The 27,245-nt window shown below is 48.4% G+C and overlaps 1 protein-coding gene across 1 annotated transcript in view; it reads left to right on the plus strand.

Moving 5' to 3' along the window:
* LAMC3 (laminin subunit gamma 3) overlaps positions 1-27,245 on the plus strand; it is a 109,020-nt gene that overhangs the window by 64,416 nt on the left and 17,359 nt on the right. The window contains exons 13-23 of the mRNA XM_015409480.1: positions 1,003-1,191; positions 3,552-3,797; positions 5,567-5,720; positions 8,612-8,754; positions 11,103-11,281; positions 12,103-12,241; positions 14,430-14,635; positions 15,970-16,046; positions 17,269-17,403; positions 18,998-19,121; positions 23,252-23,404. Coding sequence (XP_015264966.1) covers positions 1,003-1,191; positions 3,552-3,797; positions 5,567-5,720; positions 8,612-8,754; positions 11,103-11,281; positions 12,103-12,241; positions 14,430-14,635; positions 15,970-16,046; positions 17,269-17,403; positions 18,998-19,121; positions 23,252-23,404 — 1,745 coding nt within the window. The remainder of the gene's footprint in view (positions 1-1,002; positions 1,192-3,551; positions 3,798-5,566; positions 5,721-8,611; positions 8,755-11,102; positions 11,282-12,102; positions 12,242-14,429; positions 14,636-15,969; positions 16,047-17,268; positions 17,404-18,997; positions 19,122-23,251; positions 23,405-27,245) is intronic.

Raw genomic sequence — 27,245 nt, forward strand, 5'->3', positions numbered from 1 at the left:
CTGTCTGGAGCCAGGCCTGAGTTGTGAAGCTACAAACCAAAGCAGGCTCCATCTCATGGTTTTGTGGGACTCGACATCTGAGACGTTCATAGGCTGCATCCGTTTTGAAAAGGGCGCTGTTTCTTTTTTTAAACTCTTTTCATTTGTTTTACAGTGTGAAGCAACTGATGGTTTGCAGGAACTCAAACGGCACAGAAACTTTGCATCGATAGAGTGCTTTGTGTGTGTGTGCATTCTCAGTTTCCTCACATGTAAGTTCCTGTTTCTTCGGGGGGGGGGGTCTGTTCCACAGGCTTTGCTCCCTCTAGTGGCTGATTCGATATTACATCGGTTTATGTTCAGCATATCTCACTGCAGATTTAAACTGCAGGTTTTTATGCAGGGCATAAACTGATGTAATATCAAATTGACCAACAGAGGGAGCAAAATGGTGCAGAACAGGGGGGGTCCTGTTCCACATGTGTTTTGCTCCCTCTAGTGGTTGATTTAATACTACACCTGTTCATATCTAGCCTATCTCCCTGCAGATTTAAACTGCAGGGAGATAGGCTGGAAATAAACCTGTCTAATTGACCACTAGAGGGAGCAAAACATGTACAGAACAGATCCCCCCCCCCAAAAAAAAAACCCCAGGAATTTACAAGCAAGGAAGATGAGAATGTGCAGAAGCCCAGAGTTTATCGGCAGCTGAGCCTTTCTGAGGGCATTGAACAAGCTTGCTTGTTTTGCAGCAGACATTTCATTTCTGTGATGTTGGACAGGAGAGGAACGATTGTTTTGTTTTCTACAACCCACTAACAGGGACGATCTGGCTGAGCGGACAAAACTATGAAGCAGGGTGGAGGAAAAGGAAGAGGGAAACAGACTGCTGGAAACAGCCACCATACTAGGACTGTTGGTCAGTCCTAAAATGTCCGTCGTCTGTTACATCCTTTCTGGAAACATTAGCTGGGGCCAGGAGAGCCTCGAACTGCCTTTCCTTCTGGTTCCTCCCTCCCACAGGACTGTGCCGCTGCCTGCACAACACGGAAGGGGCTTCCTGTGAGCGCTGCATTCCCGGTTTCCATGGCAACCCCTTCCTTGATCATCCTGATGACTGCAAGCCTTGCCCTTGCCCGGGCCAGACTCCTTGCACGGCCCTCCCAGGCAGTGGAGAGGTGGTCTGCACGCACTGCCCGCCAGGACAGAGAGGTGGGTTCGATGGCCTGGAGAGAGTCTATTATACCCGCAGAAAAATGGCAGAAACGGCATATCCATCACCAGTGTTTTAAAGCATGCTCAAGGGCATTTCTGTTAGGTGTTGCTTGCACATGTGATGTTGCCACACAGGAACTCTGCCATGCTGCACAGGAACCAGAATCCTTTCAAAATCAAAGGGCTTCTTTAAGTTCCTAGTCCTCTGCATTGGGAAGCAAAGCTCGGGAACCTGCCCATGCCTTTCCCCTTCCACCATTCTCCTGTCTGCCTCTCTTTCCATGGCGACCTGAAATTCCAGGAACCGGATGGTCAAATTTAGGCACACATGCTGAATTTTGAAAATGTTTTGTTTGCAGGATTTAGAGGCAGTATGGAATGGGAAAGCTTTTGGGGGTGGAAGGGAAAATATACCATGCTCCCTTTGTGGGTGGAATAGACGTTCTAAAACCATTTAAGGATTGCAGACATTAAAACACAAAAAAGAGTGGTTCTCGTTGTTGAATTCCTTGTGGCCAAAGGGCATGCTGGTTGATTCGGTGGAAAGCAGAGCAGCATTTTTCAGAGCTCTGAAGGCACTTAGAATCAGGGGTTTCAGCTCTTGGTGTCTTCGCTCATCTTGTTTTCTCGTTTTGGTAAACAGGCTTGTCAGGCTTTGGGTTGGTTTAAAAAAACCTCCACTGCCTCTTTGAACTGCAGCAGTAATGGCACAAAAGCAGTATACAGCCTTTTCCAGACCACTTTCAGCCTTGTATAGATATTCATTAGGAGGATAATAGAGTGCTTTTGGGCACTTGTGTCTGTGGCAAATGTGCTACGCTCTATGTGCCAGTCTCTGGCTGTTCCGATTCCAACTCCTCTTTTCCTCAGGACTCCTGAGGAGGAAGACATGCGAGATAAACCGGGGGGGGGGGCCAAAAGTCAATCATACTATATTCTTCCACTAGTTGCATGAAACTTTTAGGTAATACTTTGCCTTTTTTATTTTTTTTCCTGTGGCTTTTTCTATCCATTGTCGGGTTTAGTACTGCATTATAATCCCCTATCATACAAATATTATCCACTTCCAACTCATTTAACATTCTATGGCCCCGGCCACATGGCCAGGAAAATGCGGGGGGGGGAGTGTGGCTGTTTGCCCAGGGGCAAACTAACGTGTGACTGCGAGATCAGACGTCCGGTTGAGGTCCCATGGCCATGGGGGAGGTGGCGATCACACCACAGGCAAAGAAGCGGGGCGGGGAGGCAAACGGGGTTGTTGTTTTTTTGTTTTACTTTTTTAAACTGAAGTGTGTGCATGCTCCGTTGGGTGCTTGTGCGCATCCGTGGAGCCTTGGGGTGGGGGGGAATGACCTGTTTGCGAGGGGACATGGGCGGTTTCCGGAAACTAGTACCTCCGAGGTACTAGTTTTTTGCCATGCATCTTTGGAGTGAAGCCTCAGTTGAGCTCTACGCTTCCCAGATGCGGCGGTGAGATCACGCCTGGAAAATCCGCCTATCTTCCGTCTCTCTAGCGTGGCTACTGTTCTGTGTGACCACAGCCACAGTAGAGCTTTAAAGAAGCTTTCTTGACTTTGGTTGGGGGCATATATATTCACTACTAATATTTCTTTTCCATTTTTTATTATTAGTATAGCTACTATTCTACCATCCTCTGCTGTATAAATTAATTTCAGGTTTAAGTAGTCTTTCATATATATCACTACTCCTCTTTTTTTTCTGCTCATCTGAGGCTATAAATGCTGTGCCTAATTTTTTACATTGCAGGGATTTAACATCTTTCTTTTTTTTATGCGTCTCTTGCAAACATGTAATATCCAACTGAAGTTTGTTTAGTTGATGGAAATTTTTTTCCTTTTTTGCAGGCTGTTCAGCCCATTAACATTCAACGATAGGAGTTTAAGGGTTTTTTGCTCCATACTTATTTTTTGTTACTTTCCCCCCTACTCCTGTATTTAAACCTGGTTAGCATGTGATAAGGTGTCTTAGTTGGCTTACTCTTTTCTTTTCTTTTTGAGGATTCTTTTACTTTGGCCTCCTCCTGTTCAAATGAATCCTCCTCGGTATCAACTTCTTCCTCCTTGTCCTCCTCTTCTCCGCCTCTGTTTTGACTGTCTTTTCCCCCACCTAGGCTTAAAATAACTGGGAGGGGGCCATTTCTGAGAAAGGGAAAGGCATGTGTGGAAAGAATTCAGCTCTGCTCCCCTTGCCCCAATCCACATGAATCCTGTCCACCTAAAGATGTGTTTTAGGCCCAAATAATAACACATTTGGAGTTCCAGTCACAGAACTCCAATGTCGCTTGTAGTCTAGTGGTGCCTTGGTCAAAACCCAACCTGTTCTGGTTCGTTTTCCAGGGAGACTCTGCGAGCTATGTGACGATGGCTTTTTCGGAGACCCCCTGGGAAGGAACGGCCTGATCCGCCCTTGCAGTCCCTGTGCATGCAATGACAACGTGGACCTCAATGCCGTCGGCAACTGCGACCCTGTCTTAGGCCGGTGTCTGCGCTGCTTGTACAACACTGCAGGGGACCACTGTGAGAGCTGCCCAGAGGGCTTCTATGGGAATCCGCTCACCACCAGCCCTGCCAGGAAGTGTGCTCGTGAGTACGGACTTTCAGCCCTGCCCAAGAGCCACCCTTGAAACATTTGACCAGTGTTTCGGCCAGGGTTTAATTTTCTGCTTTTCATATTTCTAAAATGGATGTCAAGGCTGGCTTCAGGCTTTGAGAGGGCAGAGAACTTCCACGGACCCCTTGTGAAATATACTGGGTTCAGATGCGTTCAAGTGATCAGCTCATAGTTTATTAGTGATTCAGCAAGAGAAAGAAGACTGAGAAACCCCTGGCCGAAGCCAGGTATTTATGCCTGAAAAAGGTTACACCCAAAACACACCACACTCCCAACTATAGGCTATTTACACTACATTGTTTCCCAATTGGGTTACTCTAGGATCCCTGTCACCCTACTGGTCCATTCTAGGATCCTAGCAAGCTATTGTTATGCATCCCCAAGCAAGTACAGCTCCAGCTCAATACATAACACCTTGTCTTCTTACCACCAGACCCCACTGGCTGCACCTCCCTTTCTACCCCCCCTAGCCCCCAACTTGCCTGTGTGTCCTTTCCCTGCCTGCAAGTCTTCCCACCACTTCCACTCACAGCTCCCCTGACCACTTGCGTGCCCTTTGCCTGGTGACACTAGACACAGTGCACATAGTTGATACCCCGTTACCACAGCAGCCAAGAGCACAGCTGCCATGCGGCACCTGCATGCTGTTCTCCAGTGCGCTTTGCCATCAGCATGGGTAGTGGAGCACTTGTGAGCAGGTGGGGGAAGGTGTGTGGCTGCACGGGGGTTGGCGGCAGTGGGACCGGTAGCTGCCCCAACCTAGGGTAGGCTGGTGCTGACCCTACTGAACATGCCCCTACTGATCTAGAAGCCGCCTCATGAGCCAAGACAGGGGCGAGCTGTCTGTGGGAGAGAGAGGAAAAGCACTCTGCACATGCTTGAGGACACTCAGCTTTAACAACAACAAGAACCACACTGTTCACCTCGTCTTGAAATTGGAATGCAAACCTAATATGTTCCAGTATCGTGTTCTAAAACACAAAGCAATGCAAAAGCAATTTCTGCACAGGTTGTCTGCCCCAGGCTCAACGCTGTTGGGGGGGTGGGGGTGTTCTGCTTCCCCACAGCCTCATGGTGCATTCATGTGCCTCTCAGGCTTCCCCCGGCTGTTCTCTGATCTTTCTGAAACCTGTTTTGCTGCAAAGTTCTGGAAACGATCACAGTAGGCCTGGATTGGTGCCTGTGGGGGTGGGAAGCTGAGACTCTCCTGTGCCCACATGGCAGCCATTTTCCCTGACACTGTCCCCGTGGGCAGAGATTCCTCCCACCCACCACCACCAGGAGACCTCTTTCTTTTTCATCTTAACAGGCAACTGAATATCATTATACTGATATGATGGTATAACGGTATGTGTAACAGGTTCTCTGAATTCTCAGGTTTCATTTTTTAAAAAGTAAGTCTCTAGTCCTTCCCATTGCAGAGGTAGAAGGGAAAAGGCAAATCTCCTCCAAGAAAGAGGCAAGAAACTTAGAGCCAAGCGAAATGTGACGGTGGCCACGGGTCCATCCTGGGACTGCTGACATTATTTTAGAAGCAGCTGTAGTCCTTTAAAAAAAGCCGTGAGGCCTCAGTCTGGGTTGGGCAGGTGGTACCCCCCCCCCCCCAAAAAAAAGCTCTTCTTCCCTCCGGGCAAGGCAGCCAGCATCAGCTGCAGCATCAGAATCCCGGGCCCAGGCAACTCTTTTCAAACCAGCCGCTTGCTGCATCGTCAGACCCTGCTGTTTCTGTCTTGCCTCCTAGACTGCGCCTGTAACCTCGGAGGCTCAATCCATGGACTGGAGGCCTGCCACAACGTCACAGGGCAGTGCCCCTGCCTCCCACATGTGACCGGGAGGGATTGCAGCCGGTGCCAGGAGGGTTATTATGCTCTGCAGACGGGAATTGGCTGCAAGAGGTAACCGGAGTGTGGCAGGGGAAGAGGGATCTCTGCAGAAAAGGCCTCTGGGAGATAAGGAGCTGAGGGTGTGGGTCTGGCAGCTGAAGGATTGCCTCCTCCTCCTCCCACCTTGTCCGGCCTGGTGCTTCAGATCTGCCTCTCCAGCCTGGCTCTCTGTGTCCCCGCCTTCAGGAATAAGTCTGGTGGCAACCAGGCCAGAGACAGGGCTTTTTCAGTAGCGGCAGTTCACTTTGTGAAAGGCTCTTCCCCTTGGAGCTTGCTCACTTTTAGGCACTAGGCCAAAATGTTTCAGTTTACTCAGGCTATTAATTAGAGGCTGACTCTTTAAAAACACCATTTGCATAGTGCCCTTAGCCTGAACATTGTTAAATTCATTGTAAACTGCTCAGTGTTTTAAGCTCTGGATAGGCTTTTGATGCTGGATTTTAATTGATAATTCCTATATGTTTTATGTTGTTATTTTTTTTGTTTTGTAAGCTGCCTCAGCATAACATTTTTCTAAATAAATAAATAATGAAGAAAAGCACTTTGGACATGCTCAGAGGTCCATCCTGTCTTAATGATCATTTTACATGTCCCAAAGCAAAGGCTGTAAGTACAGGAAAGGGGTAAGAGTTACACAGCACCCCTTAACTTGTGTTTGAAACTGAGTCGCCCTCCAGTGTCCCAGTCGGACCCTCTCTCCCCCACATCCCCACACTGTCCGCTTAGCCTTTACTGACTGACTGATGGGGAATTAATCTTCTCCTCTTGGTATGACTTCATCACAAGTGCTATACTTTTGAACTTGGGACGCCACGGTGGGCATCCTTTAGAAGAGCAAAAGCTCTTTTTGTGGCATAACCCCACGGAGGCAGAAGAGTGTTTCCTGTCTGTGGTCAATTTCTAAGCCTTTGGGATTTGGCCAGAACAGTCAGATCTTGTGCTCACGCACGGACCAGTGTCCTACTTGAAATTTGCCCAGCAAGTGTTATCCAACAAAAACAAACGTCAGAAGAAACGCAAGTCTAAACTATTCCGTGCGAGGGAAGTAAAATAAAACCTCTGAGCCAATCAAAAGCACAACTTAGCGTGAAGAGCTCACTAGAAACTCTTTTCCAGGCTGGTTTTTAGGCATTTGGAAAAACAGAGGGGGGGGGGGGAGAAACAACATGTTTCTGAACATGATGGAAGCCACAATCTGTCCTTGAATGGAATGCAGGAAGCGTTCTTTACAGATTTAATAAATTCTGCAGGGCAGATGCAGCCTCATCTAATTTGGCCTGTGGAATTTCTCCTCTTTTGCATCTTTAGATAGCTGCAAATCCAAGACTGGTCCTCCCATCTTAGCCATTAATGGCTTTCATTTTTTCTTCCCTCCCATCCCTCCAACCCCTAGACTGAGTGTTTTCTGGTTGGGTTTTCACCCACCCTAACAAAGAACCCTGGTAGAGTTGAAAGCTCGTACTGCGTTGAAATTTTGGGTTGCTCCTAATAAAGATGATGCTTTACTGTCCTTGTCAGGAATGTTTTGAAAGGATCAAGGAGGCAAATTGTGTGTATATAACTTTGAACTTGAGTCTACTGCTGATTGGTCTTGGGAGAACAAAGTGGGATATTCTCTTTACTTTTCTATTGTGACTGATTGGTCCTCATGATAAACTTCCTGGATCGGATCCCGCAGATCTATTCCACTAACAGTGACACATTTTTTGGTGCAAGGACCCTTCTGCTGACTCGAGAGGGTTGAGGCCACCCCTTGATTACACAACAAATTTAACAACACAAATCATGAATGTACTTTGAGAAGTTTCGTTCAGGTGGGCAGCCTTGTTGGTCTGAAGCAGCAGAACAAAGTTTGAGTTCAACGGCACCTTTAAGACCAACAGAGTTTTATTCAGGCTATAAAATTTCTTGTGCATATACACTTCTTCAGATACAGAAGAAGTGTGCGTGCACACAAAAGCTTATACCTTGAATAAAACTTTGTTGGTCTTAAAGGTGCCGCTGGACTCCAACTTTGTTCTTTGAGAAGTTTCAGTACAGTGGGAGGGCTTCTGGTGTCCTGGCCCCACTGCTGGACCTCCTGGTGGCCCCTGGTATTTTTGGCCACTGTGTGATACAGAATGTTGGACTGGATGGGCCACTGGCCTGATCCAACATTGGCTTCTCTTATGTTCTTATGTTCTTCTTTGCATATTAATTAACACGGGGATACATTCCTGGAAGATTAGTCCAGAGTGGGTAGTGTGTGTGTATGTGTGTGTGTGTAAATTAAGTGCCACCAAGTTGCTTCCAATTTAAGGCAACCTTGTGAATTAATGGACTCCAACACATCATATCATTAACAGCCTTGCTCAGGTCTTGCTAACTGAGGATCATGGCTTCCTTTACTGGGTCCACCCATCTCTTGTTGGGTCTTCTCTTTTCCTGCTGCCTTCAACTTTTCTTTGCATTATTGTGTTCTTCCAGTGACTCTTATCTTCTCATAATGTGACCAAAATACGATAGTCTCAATTTAGTCATTTTAGTTTCTAGGGAGAGTTCAGGTATTATCCATGATAGATAATGGAACCTCCAAGCCTAGAATCAGGAATGCATGCCAACTCCTGGAGGATGCAAAAACAAGGATGGGTTGTTGCCGTCAGGTCCTGCCTCTGAGGTTCCTGGAAACATCTGGCTGGCCACTGTTACAAGGAAGATGCTGAAGTAGATAGATCCTTGGTCAGATCCAGCAAGCAAGATCCCCTTTCATGAACCAAGGCTGATCTTCCCTTTGCTGGAAGAGAAGGGGAAGCTAACATCCCAGCAGCCCTTTAACCTCTGGCCGGCTTCTGGAGCTCAGTTGCCCCCCCCCCCGGATAATCTAATTATGTCAAACACATCCTCCCTTTCTGTCTCTCTTCCAGTTGCAAATGCCACCCGGTGGGGTCCCAGCACAGCCACTGCCACCCACTCACAGGGCAATGTGTCTGCCGGCCAGGTGTGGAAGGGCTGTCATGTGACCGGTGCCAGACGGGATTCTTCGGTTTCTCCTTCCAGGGATGCCGAGGTAATGTCAGTGCCGGGACAATTGCCTTCACATCTTTGGATGGTGTTCTCTACAATGCTACTGAATCTAAACCTCTAACTAAAATGGGACATAGGAAGACTCAGGATTAGGTTCCAGTTCAACCAGGGAACCCTGGCACAAAGTTTAGTCTTGGTCAGAGTTTGAGCCATGCTCCATCCATCCAGAAGCATGGGGGGGGGGGGCTAGAGACTCCCCTGCACACCCAGAGAACCCCCGTGGCCCACAGACCAAAATCCCAAGGCACTTGAGGAGGAAAATTCAAATGGCGCTCTCCATGGAGGTAGACATAAATGGTGAATGATTTTATGCATTCCTGTGACACCCCCAAAGCTGCCACACACACCCCAGCAAACTGCCATACCCTGCAGGGCTGATTCTGCTGTCCGTTTCCTGGTGGGGGCAGAGGATGCAGGAAAATACTGGGCTGACCTGTCCCTGGTAAATTGGTAGAAGCATTCTTCCTGCAGGGATGATGGAACATAGAAGAAGATGCAACAGCGTGACTTCTGTAGTGGGAAGTCCTGCCTCTCCAAACTTTTAAAATTCTTCAAGAACGTCAGCAAATATGTGGCTAAGAGGGATCCAGGAAACATTCTATAGTTGGACTTCCAAAAAGGTTTTGACAAAGCCTTTCTCCCAAGGAGATAGTTGCAGAGGGCAGCCCCGTCAGTCTGCAGTAGAACAGCCCAATCTGAGTCCAGGAGCGCCTCAAACAAGCGTTTCGGACTATGAGCTTTCAAGAGTCACAGCTGTGAAGAGCGGAGCTCAAACTCTTGAAAGTTCCAATTCTGGAAAAGTCTCTAAGGTGCTCCTGGGCTCCAGTCAGGCTGTTCCATCTGCAAATCCCTGTGGCAAATGGAGGAGCCGTGGGCGAAGGCCCTCTGATGGACCCCACTGAATAGGAGCCCGAAGACAGGAATCAGTGGGCCATCTTCATCGCAGGGAGAAGCGAGCGGCAGTGCTCCCCCAGGGTCTGTATTATTTAGCCTCCATAACTGGTCTGGTGAGCCAGAGAAGTGAAGTGTGTGGGGGTGTCAGAATCAGCTGCAATGAGGGAAACCTACACAGACGCTGGGAGGGAAAGGTTCTGTCCAAATGGAGGGAGGGAGCCAAAAGTGGCATCATAGGAACAAACAAACAAAAAAAGTCCCATCTTCTTCAGTTCACTGATGGGGTCTGAAGAGGCCAAGGCTAACTAGGGGAAAGATCTTGGGGTTGTGGCAGGTAGATAGGTGGAAAATTACTACTCAGCATACAGCAGATGTGAATAAAACAAATTCTGTGTCCGGGGTTCTTAGGAAAGGGACTGGAAGTAAGATTGGCCATATGGTAATGCCTCTGTGTGAATGCAGGTGGCTGCTGAATCTGGAAACCATCGTCCTGCCTCAACAAGAAAGCCGTAGAACTGGTAAATGCAGCCTTAGTGCTCAAGGAGCTCTGTAGAGCAGCCTAAAGTATTTGGGACTTTTTAATTTTGAAAGAAGACTGCTAACCTTTGCATGTCAGAAAGTTCTCATGCCCCCCCCCACCCCTGTCTCCCCACTCAAGTTATGTGGACAGAAGACCTTTGGGAGATCTATGATCAGAAGATAATTTTCAGCCACACAGGGGCCCAAATTGGACCAGAACTGTGGCATAACGGGAAGAATAGGCCTAGTCTTTCTCCTCCCACCCCCGTGCCATTTTTTTTCCCATTTGGGAAAACTTATGGGTCCTGAAGGGCAACATGTCAACCTCCCCAGTGGGGCAAACTGTGGCTCCTTGGGTCCATTTCAGGCTTGGAAAACCATGTATGGAAGGTTGAAACTTCCTTTCCCCACACACTGAAGGCTTCATCCACATCAGGCCTATGCGTGCCTGGGAGTTACGTTCCAGCCGCAGGACTCCAGAGTTTGTCTGTTGCCCGGACAGGTGGGAGACACAAGGACTTTGTAACATATGAAGTGGCCCTTAAGAGGGGACATGATGGAGGTTTATAAAACAGGAAACTTTCTCTTCATACTAAAACTAGCCACGTTCCCTCAGTAAAGTTAATTAGCAGTTGGCTCTTGTGGCAGTGAACTTCATACGTTAATTACAGATACAGGAGACAGTTCTTCAGATAATGTGGAATTAACTTGTGTGAGGGGCTGTTGACTTCCCGGAAGTATCTGGCCAGCCCCTCTTAGAAACAGAAAACTATACTTCATGGACTCTTGGTCTAAACCTGCAGAACTCTTCTTACATTCTTATCCCCTAGAATAGGATACTATTCAACATTCTACAGGAATAAGTCACTGAGAAATCACCGGTCACCTTTTGATGTGCCCATTCTTCCCTTATTCCAGCCTGCAACTGCTCCCATTTAGGTTCTGTCTCCCACCAGTGCCATGAGAACAGCACGTGCATGTGCAAGAGGGGCTTCGTGGGCTATAAGTGTGACCAGTGTGAAGAGAACTACTTCCTTGACCCGGAGAGCTCTCGGTGCAAAGAGTGCCCGATCTGCTACAGTCTCGTGAAGGAGAAGGTGGGATATTGCCCTGCCTTCCATTGCTTGCTTTCACCAGCCAATCAGTCCGCCAGCCAGTTAGTCAATCAGTCTTTGAGCCAGCTAAGTTCCCTTCATCCTCTCCTGCATGCTGAAGGGAGCATCTGACGTTCTAGAATGTTCACACTTTTCTGGCCTTTTAAAGCTCATGGCAAATAAGTCACAGTTCGTGATGCTGTAAACTTCATGGTGATCACCATTTGGCAAATGAGAGTACTGTGTTCAGTGGCTACGCTCACTCATGAGCAGGGTTGCCAAACAGGGGCCGTGGCTTAGTGGCAGAGCATCTGCTTGTGATGCAGAAGGTCCCGGGGTTCAATCCCCAACATCTGCAGCTGAAAGGACCAGGCAGCAGGTGATGTGAAAGATCGTTCTCTGCCTGAGACCCTGGAGAGCCGCTGCCAGTCTGAGGAGACAGTACTGACCTCGATGTACCAAGTTAGTAACGTTACGGTTAGAAGAAGGATCTGGCTGTGCTTGGGGGGGAATGGTTGTCCCCTAATGACAGGCACCAGGAACGTTTCCCCACCCATTCCCAGAGTCCCTCTCTCCCATGTTAAAAGATTAATGGACAGGGAGATGCAGGAACATCGATGTGGCAACTTCATCAATGAACTCGAAGTGGGACACCCTGTCAGAAGCAATAGAGGAAGACGGGGTAATAATGACAGGGGAGCCAGCCCCTTAATTGCGGTTGTGCCATTTCTGTTGCAAAGCTGGGTTCAGGGATGCCCGGTATCCTTTTCTATACCTTCTGTCTTCCTCCAAAGCTGCCTCATCTAAGCCTCTTTCTCCTGCAGGCAGGCAAGCTGAAGGACCAGCTGACCACCATGGAGTTGTGGCTACAGAAACCAGACTGTAGCCGGCACAAGGCCCATTACGCGATGCTGGGAGAGGCGCCGTGGGAAGGCAGCATCCACAGCCGCTACTTGAGGAAAGGTACAGAGCATGACGGGAGTCAGAGGGGCCTCTCTTCCTATCTGAACCAAGAAGGGGTCTGGGGGACTTTGGATACTACCACAGGGTCCCCCAATGTCCACTGGGTGTGGTCCTCTGCATACTATAGCATGCTGCATTCACAAAATGAAGATGGACAATCTTTTTTTAAGGTGCATGAATATGGCTGAAACATAGAACATAGAAACATAGAGCTGGAAGGAACCTCAGGGGGCATCTAGTCCAACCCCCTGCACAATGTAGGAAATTCACAACTACCTCCCCCCTGTGGCCCTTGCTCTATGCCCAGAGGAAGGCAAAAAAAACCTCCAGGATCCCTGGGCCAATCTGGCTTGGAGAAAAATTCCTTCCTGACCCCAAAGCCAGCGTGCTGTAGTGATTAAGAGCAGCAGACTCTAATCTAGAGAACTGGTAGAAAAGAGCAAGAGTCCAGTAGCACCTTAAAGACTGACAAGATGTGTGGCAGGGGAGGAGCTGTCATGAATCACTGCTTGCTTCTTCAGATAACCGGGTTTGATTCCTCACTCCTCCTCCACATGATCCTACTGGGTGACCTTGGGCCAGTTGCAGTTCTCTTCGAACTCTCTCAGCCAGGCCCATAGCTATGGTGGAGCTTTAGGGGGCTCCACCCTCTTTCTTAAAGGCATAGCCCCACAAGAATTTCTCCTGTAAATGCTTTTTTCAATCATTTAAAACATTTTTTAAAAGGTATTCGCTCCTTTAAGCGGAGTGGGGTGCTGTAGTTGACTAATTCCTGCACTGAGCAAGGGGGTTGGAGTAGGTGACCTCTAGGATCCCTTCGAAGTCTGTGTCAAGAAACTGGCCTCCTTTAAGAGAGTTTTGCTGCCTAAGTATTAGCTTTCTTGACTCTAGAAGTCATCACCCCCACCTGCTGGCTTGTTATCAGAATTGCTGCTTAGGCTGGCAGAAGTGACTAACTTGCAGCAGCTGAGAACTGCCATCGAAAGTGGTTGACAGCTTGAAGTTTAGAGATCTGACCTGATAACAGCTTTCTATGGGCTAAATGGTTTTTCTTCCTGCACTGAGGACTTCAGCCCCACCCAGGGGGGAAATTGCCCCACAAGCCACAAAATCCTGGCTATGGGCCGGCTCTCAGCCCACCTAACTTCACCAGGTGCCTGTTGTGGGGAGCGGAAGGGAGGGTGATCGGAAGCCGCTTTGAGACTTCTTAAAAGGCAGAGAAAAGCGGGGTATAAAGTCTAACTCTTCTTCAAAGTGGCAACTGGCATTTCCCTGGGCATGTAAGAAAAGGCCATGACAGCCGAGCACTGGCTCATCTCTTTCTGCCCTCCCTCTCAGGATCTGCCTCTTTGAGAGAAGGAGCCATTTCCCTTGGGGCACACACACATTTCTTCCATCTCCCTGATCAAACAGGTTTTGAAACAACACCAAACACTGCAAAACCCGTTTGACTGGAGAGAGTTTTGTCCTGAGTGCCAAGGAACCCTAAAAGAAACTCCAACTTTCTAATTGAACCAGACAAATCACACCATTCAGTACTGACTATTCTGAAACACTAGTTGAATATACACGGAGGAGGGGGTTGTTGGTGTTGTTCTGTCCAAGAGGACTCCAGATGTGGTTCCCCCCACCTACAGTCTGAATGGTACAATCGGCTCTCGCACATCCGATAGGGACCCCCTCACTCTGCTGAGCACGTAAATCATACCTAGAGTGAGCTGGTTGTCTCTGGCCTTTAAAGACAGAGCCTATCCCGGGGACCCTTGGGGTAGTGGTTAAGTGCGCGGACTCTAATCTGGGAGAACCAGGTTTGATTCCCCACTCCTCCACTTGCACCTGCTGGATGACCTTGGGCAAGCCGTAGTTCTGTCAGGGCTGTTCTTGAAAAAGAGCCGTTTGTGTCAGAGTTCTCTCAGCCCCACCCACCTCACAGGGTGTCTGTTGTGGGGAGGGGAAGGAAAAGGAGTTTGTAAGCTGCTCTGAGACTCCCTTAGGTTAGGAAGGGCGGGGTATAAATCCAATCTCTTCTTCTTCTTCTTCTTTTCCTTTTGCTATCGTCCCTCTCCATTTCAAAAGGAAGTGTACCAAACCCTTCAGGGTACCCACAGCATGAATCATACCATATGCTTGACTGTACTTTGGCCCTGCTCCAGTGACACGAGTGTAAAGGTTGGCGTCTTGCTTGCAGGTGCCAAGGCCATGTTCCTCGAAGAGGCTGCAGAGCTGGAGAGCTCCGTGTCTCATGCATGGAGCCACCTGAGGAATGCCAGGGGCATGATGGGCTGCCATGGCAGTGGGGGCACCAAGGCCTGCATCCTCTCCTCTGACATCCTTTCTGCCCTGCAGTCCACGCAGCAGGAGATCCAGCTGGCCACAGAAATGCTGGCTGCCATGGTACCCAGGGGCATTCTCTCTGGTGTTCAAGGGTGGGGGTGGGGGCTGCCAGGCGCCTTGTGAAGCAGGACCCGCCCCCCATTTGCTTCCCTCCTTGCATCTGGAAGACGTAAATCCTGGGACCCTTTCCCCGTGCACAGCTGAAGTATTCAGGAGGGCTTTTCTACACAGGTAGAAAAGGGTTGCAGGAGCTGCGGTGGCTCAAATGGTTAAGACGCTGAACTGCAGGCTGTGGAAGGTCAGTAGTTCAGCAGTTCAAGACCCGGGTGCCGCATGAAGGAGTGAGCTCCCGTTCCAGCTCCTGCCAACCTAGCAGTTCGAAAGCAAGAAATTGCAAGTAGATAAAGAGGTACCACTTCGGTGGGAAGGGAACAGCGTTCCGTGCGCCTTGGTGTTTAGTCATGCCGGCCACATGCCCACGGAAACGTCTTCGGACAGCGCTGGCTCTTCGGCTTTGAAACGGAGATGAGCACCGCAACCCTAGAGTCGGATTCGACTGGCTTTCGAGCAAGGGAAACCTTTACCTTTAATAGGGTTGCACTGTACGAAATGGATCCAGGTGGGTCGCCGTGTTGATCTGAAGCAAGAGAACGACATCTGAGTCCAGGGGCACCTGTAAGACCAACAAAGTTTTATTCCGGGTATACCCGGACTAAAACTTCGTTGGTATTAAAGGTGTCACTGGATTCAGACTTTGTTCTACTGTACAAAATGGTTCACAAAGTTACTTGGATAAATGATTAGGGACTGTGGTCCCTATACTCTGTATAGCTTGCTGTAAGTAGAATCCTACTAGGTAATTTTTGCTTCATTTAATGGGTCATGTTAAAGCTGATGCTTTGCTTCAGTTCTGTTTTTCAGATTGATAGCTGGTTCCAGACCTCTACGATCTGAATCCTGTTTCATTGCCTATTGAATGTCCCATCCTGTTGACTGTAATCTGTCTTGAGTCCGAGTGAGGAAGGTGGACTGTAAATAATGTGAATAAAAATGTCCGGGCAAAGCTCCTCTGCTGGAGTTGTGTAAGAGGATGAGCCTCATCTTCAGAAGAGAAGGATGACCCCTCCCCACCCCAGACTCACTTCAGAGTTGGGCTCAGGGAAACTGAGCTGCCTGGGGTCGCCAGCTCTGGGGTGGGGAATTCTTGGAGACTGGGGGGGGTGGAGTCTCGGGGAAGGGCGGGGTTTGGGGAGGGGAGGGACCTCAGCAAGATATAATGCCATAGAGTCCACCCTCCAAAGCAGCCTTTTTCTCCAGGGGAACACAACACCAGGAGTCCTCTCTGCTTCCCAAGAGACACGTTTTGATGTTTTGCTCTGTTTTCTCCATTCTAGGAGTTCCCTCCTGAGATTTCACACCAACCCACAAACTGGAGTCGCCAGGCCCTGGAGTCGAAGTTGTTGGCCAGAAGGTACATTCTGTACATTCACACTGAGCTTTCCTATATTTGCCTGTTTTATTTTTACCCCACTTTGCAGCCCCCAAGTATGGCTCTTAAGCCAGTTTATAGCTATTAAATACCAATATCTATCTGTTCAAATATAATTTTAGAGAGTCCAGACACAGCGGAAGAGTGTCTGGTTTGTGGTCTCTTATTTCTTTGACGTTGCTGATGGTGTCCGTTTAAGTGGCAGATTAATCAACTAAAGCCAAAGTGGGTTAATTGGTGGGGCTGGATGAATGTGATAGGGAAATTTTAAAAAAACAAAGCACCTCAGTACGAATGATGGTATTTTTCTTCACAACCAATGATAGATAGCTTTTGTTTATTAAACTGCAAGCTCTTTCACACTCCCTGTGATAACTCAAACTGGCACCTGTGCTGAGGTTTTTAGTAACATACAGATGCATTTAAATGTAGTCAGTTGATCAGTAAAAAAAAACCTGAGGCAGGAAAGGTTCTTGAATGGGTTGACAGCCCATCCCCCTCTCTCCATCTGCCTCCCTCAAATCTCTGTTTAGCCAGTCCCAAACAAACAAACAAAACGGAGGGGGGGGAGCTATTTACAGGTGAAGGGGTGGGATTATGTAGATGGGACCATTCCTGATTTTCTCCTCATCAGCATTCACAGATATTTATTTTCTGGACACAAAACCATGCCAGCTTTGCTGCTGTGTCACCCCGTAGATTCTTTGGCTTCCTTGTTTCATTTTGAGGCAGTTCTGGTGTCATCAGCACACCCTGAGGTGTGGGCGCTGCCCGGGCCCGGGGCTCCTAGTGGGTCCCACGGCTACTGCCCCTCGCCCATGCACCTCCCCGGCCACCTGTCTGCATGCCCTGTCATTGCTCCATGGCCCATATTCCCAGGCACACACTGCCATGGAGGAGGGCCGTGTGGGTGGCGCTCAGTCCTGCCTCTCTCCTGGCAGCCACTGCAGCAGCACTCCCAGCTGCACAGCCCGGCCCCTGCTGTTGGCTGCACAGGTGCTGCCTGGGCTTGTGAGCAGGAGGAGGATGCATGGGCAGCTGGGGGGTGGGAAGGGAGAAATGAGGGGGCACCTGGTGGTGGTGGGCAGATGGGGGCCCTGGGCACTGTCTGTCCAGGGCTCTCTGAATCCTGGAGCTGGCCCTGTTTTGAGGACTTGGGTCTGGCAACAGGGGCTGTAACTGTACTGGGGTCTTCTCTCCACAGTCATGAGGAGGCAGCAGGTTTGTTTGAGGATATCGCAAGGAGGGCCCTGGTTATGTCCAATGCCAGCTACCTTCTTCTGCAGAGCATCTTGGCGGACAATGCCACACTGGAATTCAGGAGGCAGATGGAAGAGAGGTGAGCTTGAGGAAGGTGTGAATCCCCTTAGAGAAACGTCTTTTGGGGAAAACCCTCAGGATGAAGACAGACAGAACATCTCAGGAGAAGAAGACGACACAGTGGCTTCATCAGCTGTTTTATGAGCCCAGTTTTGCACTGAGAACAAGAGGTGTACATGTTAGGAAGATGAGGGCTGAGTTAGCTGTCTTTCTCTCACTTCATTGCTTCTGCTGGATTTTTTAAAAATAAGTGTCATGCAAAGAGGAATTTGTTTGCACATTCATCTATCTCTTTCGTTAAAAGGAGGGGGGAAATGTTTTAGTGTGAAATCTGCTTCAAAAATTGGGAAGGAGAGTGTCTTAGCAATGTCACAGCTGCTAATCAGGTAATGCTGTCCTTAGCCAGCTTTTGCTGCAGAATTTGTAGCACTTCAGAGACCAACTCTGAAGAGGAACCAGCACATGCACTGAACTCAGGGAGGGCACTTCCAAGCCTCCCTGCCCTCAGGTCTTTGCCCAAGAAGGGGCCTCCACATTTATATGCAGACGTGCTTTAGGCAAAACCTAAGGATGTATGAAATCCCCCTGGGAAAAATTGCTGATCATTTTTGAAATTTTGTTCTAGCTCCTGATGAAATTCTTCATTCTCTTGGTGATGTTTTGCCTGAAAGAGAAACTCCAAATTTTGCTTTGAGTTTTGCATGAGGTGAAATTTCCTTTCCTGTCCTGCTTTTTCCTGTCCTTTGTCCAATAAAAGCTCTATAACTCAATGCCTTGAGCAGTATAACAAACTGAAATTTCATTTATAATCTCTATTTATTTCCCAAAAGACAAAATGAATAAATTTTTTTGCAAGATTCAAGGTTATATTAGGATTTTTATCTGAGAGTAGGAAGGGGACTACCATGCTTGGATTAAAATAATTGAAATTCACCAGCCACGGTAGAAGAAAATAGCGCCTTAGATTAGAATATAGAGGGTGTTCCAATAAAATATGAGAGACTGAATCTATTTTACAAGAAAGCAAGAGCAAATTCTATCAAAGTATGGAAGATGCAAAAAGTGGCATCTCATAACCACTGTTGAATGGGCATTTATTCTAGCTAGTGTAAAAGCCTTGAGTAGACTAGGTGAGGTCAAATGATATGCATAGGAGATAAGAGAATCAAGGGGAATAGAACTATTGTAATCAATCTGTCTGATCCATTTTTTAATTGTAATTGCGGATTTGGCGAGCCCCAATTCCTTGATGGATTCAGTGGTAAAACCAGTAGCCGCCAACTTCTTATCCAGGATCCTAAGCCATGATGATTTACAAGAATCCTGAGGTGAAATTTCAGTACCAAGTCGGAGATCCTTGCAAGTGTCTGGAGGGGCAGCAACTGACAGTTCCTGGGAGTTGGGTCATGTTTCGGGATGGGCAAACCATTTGCCTTGGGCACCAGTCCTGAGAATCCATTGCACCCATTGGCACACAACTGCCAAAGAGGGGAGGGGCCCACTGGTTGGTTCTGGAAGTCCCACCTCTGTACTGCCTTCCTCTTTCTGCAGCATAAATTATCCTCTTCTCTTATTACTCGTCTTGCTACACATCTGGCTGTTTCTCCTTGCAGGTATCAGGGAATCCAAAAGATGCAGCAAGAGCTCAGCTCTGAGATGGAAAAGGCTACATCCAAGAAGACCTTTGCTTCAGTCCAGCAAATAGAGAACCTGTCTCAGATCACCACTTTAGAGCTGGTAGGCAGCAGAAAGAACATGTAATGGCATTTCTCATTTACCATAGCGGCTGAAAATTGTTTAGCACATGAAGACACATAAACCTGCCTTATACTGAATCAGACCACTGGCCCATCAAGGTCAGTACGGTCTCCTCAGACTGGCAATGGTTCTCCATGTTCTAAGGCAGAGGCCTTTCACATCACCGACTTCCTGGTCCTTTTAACTAGAGATGGCCAGGGACTGAACCTGGGACCTTCTGCTCGGCCTTTTATGCATGGGTATTTTCCCTTGCATTCACTGTGCATGTCCGTCAGGTTTTCTTTGTCATTCCGCATTTCCCCTCATTTTCAACGTGCATGTCCATTGGGTTTTCTTTTCCATTCTGCATTGATTTCCCCCCCTTCAGTGCTCAGTTCATTCTCCGGCTGCTGTTTCCCCAGCTTTTCTAAAAGTGCTTTTGCGCCAATTTCTTCCCCTTGCTTCTCTTTCTGAGCCAAAGTTAATTAAAAAGCATACATATTCTCTTGGATCCCCCCCCCAGCCCTTTTCTGGCCCCGGAAGGTCTCAGTCTCCGCCCACATTGAGGTCGGTGTTCTTTCCCTCCCTCCCCCCAGTGTTCCCTCTAAGCTGAGTTAGTGTGAGCTAGCTCACAGTTTTTTAGCCTCCGGCTCACACATTTTTATCTTAGCTCAGGAAGGATGGCTCTAGAGCAAACTAACTTATGCAGCGGCCAAATCACTCGCTCACAACTTTAATGCCAGTCGCTCTCCAAGTAGAATTTTTGCTCACAAGACTCCACAGCTTAGAGGGAACATTGCTTCCCCCCCCCCCGCCTCCCACCTTTCTCAGCTTGCAAAGAGGCTTCTTTTTTTCTACAGTGATCCAAGTCTTGCAGGAGACTCCTTTCGGTACACTCATGCCGCTTGCAAAAAAAAAAGTAAAAACTTTTTACGCCAGGACTGTTGAGCAGCCTGGCCAAGGATTCCCTCCTTGGGCTCGCTCGACCTCCCCTTGAAAGAAGGGCCCACTGCTTCCCTCCTCCCTCCCCCTTCCCTCCATCCGCAGCCCGCGGGGCTCGGATAGCAGCGGCAGTGGCTGCTCCCGCCCTCCGCCTGGCCTCCCCCATGGGGCCAAGGCTGGCAGTGGCGCGCCTCCTGCTGCTGCCGCTGTAGTGGCTGCCATCCCATGCTTCCACCCCTGCCTCTATGGTGAGGAGTGCCGGTTTCTCCACAAGGAACCCGACAGCAGCAGCCACCCTCTGCTGCCTGTTTGTGCCCCCTGCCCCCTGGGCACCCTTGGCGGGCTTCCTGAAGCAGGGGGCAGCGTGCAGGGCAGCAGCAGCTACAGGGGGCATGGGGTGGTGGCACCGGTACCTAAGAAGCCTCCCGAGCTGATGGCGGAAGGTGTCGGCGGACATGGGGGAGTGAGCAACGGAACAGGGATGGCCAAAGTTGAAGCTTTGCATAAGCAACACAGTGCCATTTTGAAACAGAGAAGCGTCTGTAACTTCCAGGAGCATATCCAAATCGCTCTGAATGTGACCAGCGTCTTTTAAGTAAAGTACAACAACACACAAAACCTTTATTGGCATGAAAGCACAAAACATCATGGAAATACGGGAAAATACTAAGATGCACCAATCACTTACACTTGGCTATTCAAACCTCGTCTTCTGATTGCATAATATAAAACTTTTGCAACAGCCTCCATTATTTCGCAACTAGAATTAAGCAGAAGAAAGTGAACAATGGAGTCATCAGAGTGCCAGCTCTTACCTTCTAGAAGTGGAGTAATAAAACAAGATCAGATATCCCTATAGAGGGGGCAATGAAGTATGGTGTGTGTAGTGGATTCTATACCTTTTGGAGAGCCCTAAGGACAAAGTCTGTCTACATATATGGTATCTGGCGGTACCTCCCTAAAAGCACCTCTGATGGCAGAACATCCAAGCGTGCAAGCATGTATGCTCTGCGATGGTGTGAGGCTGTTAAACTTGACAGATACTTCGCAGTAGAGCCCATGTCAAAAGTCCCCAACCTGCTTGGGGAGCCTCTGCTGGCTGCGCATTCCCTAAGTTCTTGCCTTTTGATGTCAAGTAATCTTTGTTTAATAATAGCATAGGTTTGTTTATCTGAAAAGGGGGCTAAATAATCCGGGGATATTCCCATTGTAGAGAGTTTCTCCTCTACGTATCTAAACCATGGAGAGAGATGGGACTCAGTTAACATGTGAGTAATAATACTTTTATACCTGTTTGCAATCAAAATGAGGATCGTCAGGGCAGAATGGAACTGACATTAGCGGTGTGTGTGTGTGTGAGTGAGAGAGAGAGAGAGAGAGAGAGAGAGAGAAAGAGAGAGAGACTGGTATGGGAAAGCTTTGAAAAATTCCCCCCTTTAATGCTTTAGTGGACAAATTTGAGGGGGGGGGTCCATTTTGACAGTCTCTGGAAGCCTAACATTAAAATGGAGCCTCATTGTTTTAAATAAAATCTTTCGATGCCACCCCTCACATGTCACAAGTGACGTTCCCACCCCAATTAAGAAAGACTGGGCAGAAAAGATCCACAGAATGCACTGAAGAAACGACTGGCGCCTACGGCAGGCACACAGACGGGGGAAGCCTGAGGCTGGGCTGCCGGGACTCTCTGCAGTCAGGCTGTCCGGGCATGAAGGGCCTCCTCTGCCCAGGAGATGCTCCGCCACTGAGCTCCACCCCCTCCTCATGGATCCTTGTCAGTCCTGAGCACACCTTAAGTGGTTGGCACACACCAACATTGTAATATGTAGAAAAGTCAATAAGAATGTCCATTTCCCCCAGGTGAGTTTTCCTCGTGATGAGCAAACCTCCTGGAGAGATTCCAGTGTGGATTTCAAATGTTAGTGACAGGCTGGGGGTTGCTGTTCGGGGGCTGTGGCAGCCTTGGGGAAAATTTTCCTCCCGCTCCCAAAATGGGCACCTGCAAGTCAGATGTTGTTTTGAGAAGCAGCAGCTCTCCTCACCCTAGCAGTTCGAAAGCAAGATAGTAGATAAAGAGGTACCGCTTCGGTGGGAAGGTAACAGCCTCAGCGTTTAGTCATGCCGGCCACATGACCACGGAGAAGTCTTTGGACAGCGCTGACTCTTTGGCTTGGAAACGGAGATGAGCACCGCATCCCTAGAGTCGGATTCGGCTGGCTTTCGAGCAAGGGAAACCTAGCTCTCCTCAGCTGAGGCCAGCAGCCAGTCGGCAGCTCTTTCCCACCAATGGCAGCAGCAGCAGCCACCACAGGAACATCTGCAGGGCAGTGCCCTCTGCCTCCTGGGGGACGGGTGGATTGGCCCCTTTGCTCCCCGGGAGAGTTCCTGGTGGGCTGCTGCCCAGAGAGCCACAAGCAGGCAGAAGCCATGGAGGTGGGTGTGTAGCCCTTGTTGCCCCATCCTGAGGGGCCCCTGTGGTTCTGCCAGCCCTGCAGGGGGCTCGGGTGGCCAACGGTGAGTTGGGAAATTCCAGGAGGTGGTGGAGGACCAAGTCTGGGGAGGGGAGGGAGCTCAGCGGGGAAGTGATGCTGTAGCCCCCACCTTTTTCTCCAGGGGAACTGACCTCTGTGGTCTGGAGTTGTCCGTGGTAATTCTGGGAGACCTCCAGGCCCCACCTTTGCAGAGCCCACTTGGTTCTGCTTCCTCCAGGACGGTTTTGAACATCCTAGTCTGCCCACTGCCTGTTATCTTGACCACTGGTTCTTCTGCGCAGTAAAAGGGGCCTGGTTCTCTCTCCTTTGCCTTCCACAGAATGGCTCAGCTGTCAGCTGAGTCCCAAATAGGGAAGGGAATAGGGAGCCAGTGGGCCAGACAGTCTGGTGAAGGAAGGCTCATTCCTGCAGAGAAATTACCCCCCCCCCAAGTCAGCATTGTTCCAGAGAAAGGGACTGAAAGGCACGATGCCTCTGAAGCTGAGCACCCTGGAGCAGTTTGGTCAAGAGTGTCAACTCACTGAAAGCAAGTGGGCTTCAAAGTGCTTAACTCTGGCTGGAGTCTGAAATCCTTGTTTGCTTATTAAAAGTTATGTGCTACAGTCAAATTCCTGAGGCAGCCTTAGGCACAATTTTAAAAACCATCAGAATGCTGTGCTTGATGAGGCTAAAATACTTTGGTATTTGATCCTACAGCACCCCCTGCTGCAACAAGTGGAAAATCTTACTGGAAATGCCGAAGGACTGAAGCAGCTGGCAGAGTTAAAGGCAGAGCAGGTGGTGAACCGGTCCCTCGCAGTGCAGGCTGGCCTAGAGAGAGAGCGATGGAGGATACAGCAGCTGGAACAGGTTAGGTGAAATTTTCCTCTTCCAAATTTCTTCCCAGGTTTTGGAATCTGAACAACCTGCTCTTGTTTCTGCAGTGGAATTAACGTGCTGGGAATCCTGTATTCTGTATTTTGTTTTGCTGATTTTGTGCAGAGTGTGTGTGTGTAGATTTCCGTTCCTGCCGTTTATATGCCCTGTTCCCCTTCTCTATGCTACAAGCAGGGCTCTAGTCGGGGGGGAGCTCTCAGGTACGGAGCTCCGGAAGAGAACTTCTAGGGGGCGGGGCGGTCACGTGGTGAAGCCCCGCCCCCTTCTTTACCCCGCCCTCTGCTTCGATCCTCATTCCGTTTGGGAATGAGGATGAAGCAGGAGGGTAAGTAGCCGGGCCTTCTGACACACTTCCGGTGCAGGAATGCACATGCCACCAAGAGAAGACCTAATGAAAGACACTTGCTTCAGTCACAGGTACAGCTGCATTGAGATTGCTCTTTCTGCAGTATCAATGCACACCTGCACATCAGTCAGATAAAGGTGTCCTGACCTGACTGGACCAGGCCAGCCCCATCTCATCAGATCTCGGAAGCTAAGCAGGGTCAGCCCTGGTCAGTACGTGGAAGGGAGACCACCTTGGAAGTCGAGGGTCACTCTGCAGATCCAGACAATGACAAACCACTTTGAAATGTCTCTTGCCTTGAAAAACTATGGGGTCACCGTAGTCAGCTGTGACTTGACGGCACTTCCCCACCACCACCAGCATAGAAGTGGAAAACAATTCAAAGTGAATGAAAGGAACAGAAAGCTGTGGCAAACAATGCATGCTGTGGTTCAGCAATCAATTTTAGAAATTCAGAGAGTTAACCTGAAACTTAGTGCAGCGAGAAAGTCCAATCATTTTGGAATTTCAGATTGATAATCTGTTCAGATTGATAATCTGGAGTCTTGTTGCACTTTAAACACTAACAACATTTATTGCAGTATAAACTTTTAGGAACTGGGTGTGTCTGAAGCAGCAGGATCTAGTCCACAAAAACTTCAAATGTTACCTTTTGAGATGCCCACAACAAGAATTGAAATCAACTAGTTTTCCTTTGCTGGCTAGAGATCAAGGGAATTAGCCGATTTTACTTTAAAAAGGGGTGAGGCTGATATTTTTCAAGCTCCATTTGTGTTTTATCAGAGCCAGACTTTGTCAAGCAGCAGATTTAACGTCAGTCGGCAACCCTGAGTGCTGAGATCGAGAGGCGCAGGCCTTGGAGAGGGTCTGTCATGGGCACCCATTTAACATCTAAAGCCCTCAAAAGGCTTGAGGCAGGAGCGCCTGAAGGACCCAGGCCTTTAACTAAAGGTTTATCCCATCTGTTTTCATATTTTATGGCCTATCTCCTGTTTGCTGATACTGGTGTCTTTATGACCAGGCTGTTAAAGTTAATACTGCTGTACTGGAACCTGCTAAACAGGAACAGTTTTATTGCTTGGGGGGTTAGTTTGCATATGTTGTATAACCATGAAATAAGTCATCCAGTCATCAACTGAAACAAATATTACAAACGAAGGGAATAGAGTTAACGCTTGAACTTGAGTTTTTCAATACTGATCCATCCATTTTTACGGATGTGGGCAAATATTTCATCATGTACGATAGAAAGAAATCATGTGTGCAAAACAGGCATTGTGAAACAGGCTGCAAATACAACAAAAATAAGAGCTATGGTTGCCCTCGTCTCTGCTAGTGGAGGTTCCTTCTTCCAGCACCATTGACAGAACAGCTCCCAACCTGAGATATCCTGAAGTTAAACAAATGGTGCCATTTTATTAGAACCAATTCTACTGTTGTTCAGCTCTCTTCTCTTCTGATCAAGTTATCTGGTCCCCCTTTTCCTCTTTCCTACCGGGAGCAACCAGGGCCCTTCTGATCTGCCTTCAACTGCTCCCTTGGAAGGGTATCGAGAGATGTCTGAAATAGCAAGATTTGTTTTCTGGGATCCTGCATAATTACATCCACTTTTGAAGCCCATTGACTGCCCCTCACACGACTTGGCTATAAATTCTTCTGGTTCAGATCTCAGTAAAATCCAGGCCTTTATCTATAAGGCACCCCAGATGTGTCCCTAGGTTTCTTCTGTCATTACCAATGCCTGCTATTGTCATTTGGCGTCTTAAATCACTTCACTCTCAGAGATATAAGGACAGATGGACTCTCATTCTAGCTGTATCTGAAGAAGTGAGCAGTGAGTCATGAAAGCTCTTGCCCTGCCACAAATTTTGTTAGTAATTAAGGTGCTGCTGGACTCTTACTCCTTTCCACTAATAAAGAATGCAAGCTGTGCTATTAGGGTCCCCCCCCCATCCGTTAGAACTGGAAAGGGGGATCTCTCCAAGTGAAATAATGTGTTGATTTCAGACTGAGCAAAATCCACTTAGTGTTAGTGATGATAATGAAACAGTTAAAAAAGCAAAAGGTGTGGGGGTTAATGTGAAGAAAGGCAGCCAGTGAGATGGGAGGGGAGAGAGGGAGCCACATTGAACCAGAATAAATGGAACCATAAATGTATTTTTAAATACTTAGCTATCTACTTCCAGTCATTAAATGCCTAATCAGGATCTTTTTGAAAGAAAATAAAATTCCAAACAGGCACAGTGAAATCTAATCTTAAAAAAACCCCACAACTTTTCAGAATAAGCCAAAATAATTTTTAAAATTCCCTTTATCCCAGATGCATCTCTTTCCTGCCCTTCTTCCTTTTTTAACTTGCGTGTGTGAGATCAGGTCTCAAAGTATACAGCAGAGCAGGGTGATCTTAATGTAAATTGTGCTTGTCAGAAGTATCCCCCCCCCTCTATGAAGAAGTGTGCATGCACACAGAAGCTTATACCTGGAATAAAACGCTGTTGGTCTTAAAGGTGCCATGGGACCCCATCTCTCTTGCATGCGTGGGCTCTCGCCCTCCCTTCCTGCCCAAAGGGGGACTCAGCTAATGGAGCAAAGGGAGGCTTGGTTTTGTTTCTCTCCCAGCGCATTGAGGGAGAAGGGTGGAAGCAAGCTGCGAAGCAGGGGCAACAGCAGCAGCCCCAGGGATAGAAGCAGGACAAAGCCAGTTACTCATGGGCTGAATGTGAGCCCTGCAGGGGGCGGTTCCAGCCCACAGGCTGCCCACCCCTGACCTAGCCTGTCACAGGAGCCTCAGAAGTGTCACTCCAGATATCAAAGGAAAGTCTTGTCCAGTTGCCCCCCCCCCCATATGTTGCCCTTGCTCCCCAGCCTTCAAGCTTTCTGCTTGGCCCCCAAAACTCCCAGTTGCCAAACCGCACCCAATCCTGCAAAATAGTTTGTGGACCAAACTTCTGTTGGTGGGAATTTTGAATCAGAACTCCTCTTTGGTACTGGGCAGGAAGAGACACACCCACCTTCCCAGAGCCAACCAGAAATGTGGAATGAGAGGAAGGAAGACTTTGTCAGACAGTCCCTGGATCGGTCCGGCCACAGTTGTTGGAACATGCACATGTGGATAAACAGCCTTTCCCACCCCATAGAGGCAAACCAGGTATAAGCCAGATGTTGCATTTAGCTAGCCAGAAACTGTAGCTTTTGTTTTATTGTCCAGTGCTCTGTAATTTATTCTGCCAAATCTCCACTGGCACTCTTTTGTTTTTTGTGCGTGCTTAGAACATAATGTTGCACTTTAACCATCTTCCTTCACCAAGAAGTTTCATCAGTCAAAAGCCATTTCTTGCCCCATGTTGTTAGCAGTCCTGGAAGAGGGAAAAGCCAACCGCCACATCTTTCCTTACCTTTTATATCTTCCAAAGTTGTTAATAGCCTTCAGTGGTCAATTTTGATCAGTGAAATCTCATGAGGTGAAGC

The sequence above is a fragment of the Gekko japonicus genome, unplaced genomic scaffold, assembly GCF_001447785.1.
Source record: "Gekko japonicus isolate JY-2015 unplaced genomic scaffold, Gekko_japonicus_V1.1 scaffold920, whole genome shotgun sequence".
Lineage (NCBI taxonomy): Eukaryota > Metazoa > Chordata > Lepidosauria > Squamata > Gekkonidae > Gekko > Gekko japonicus.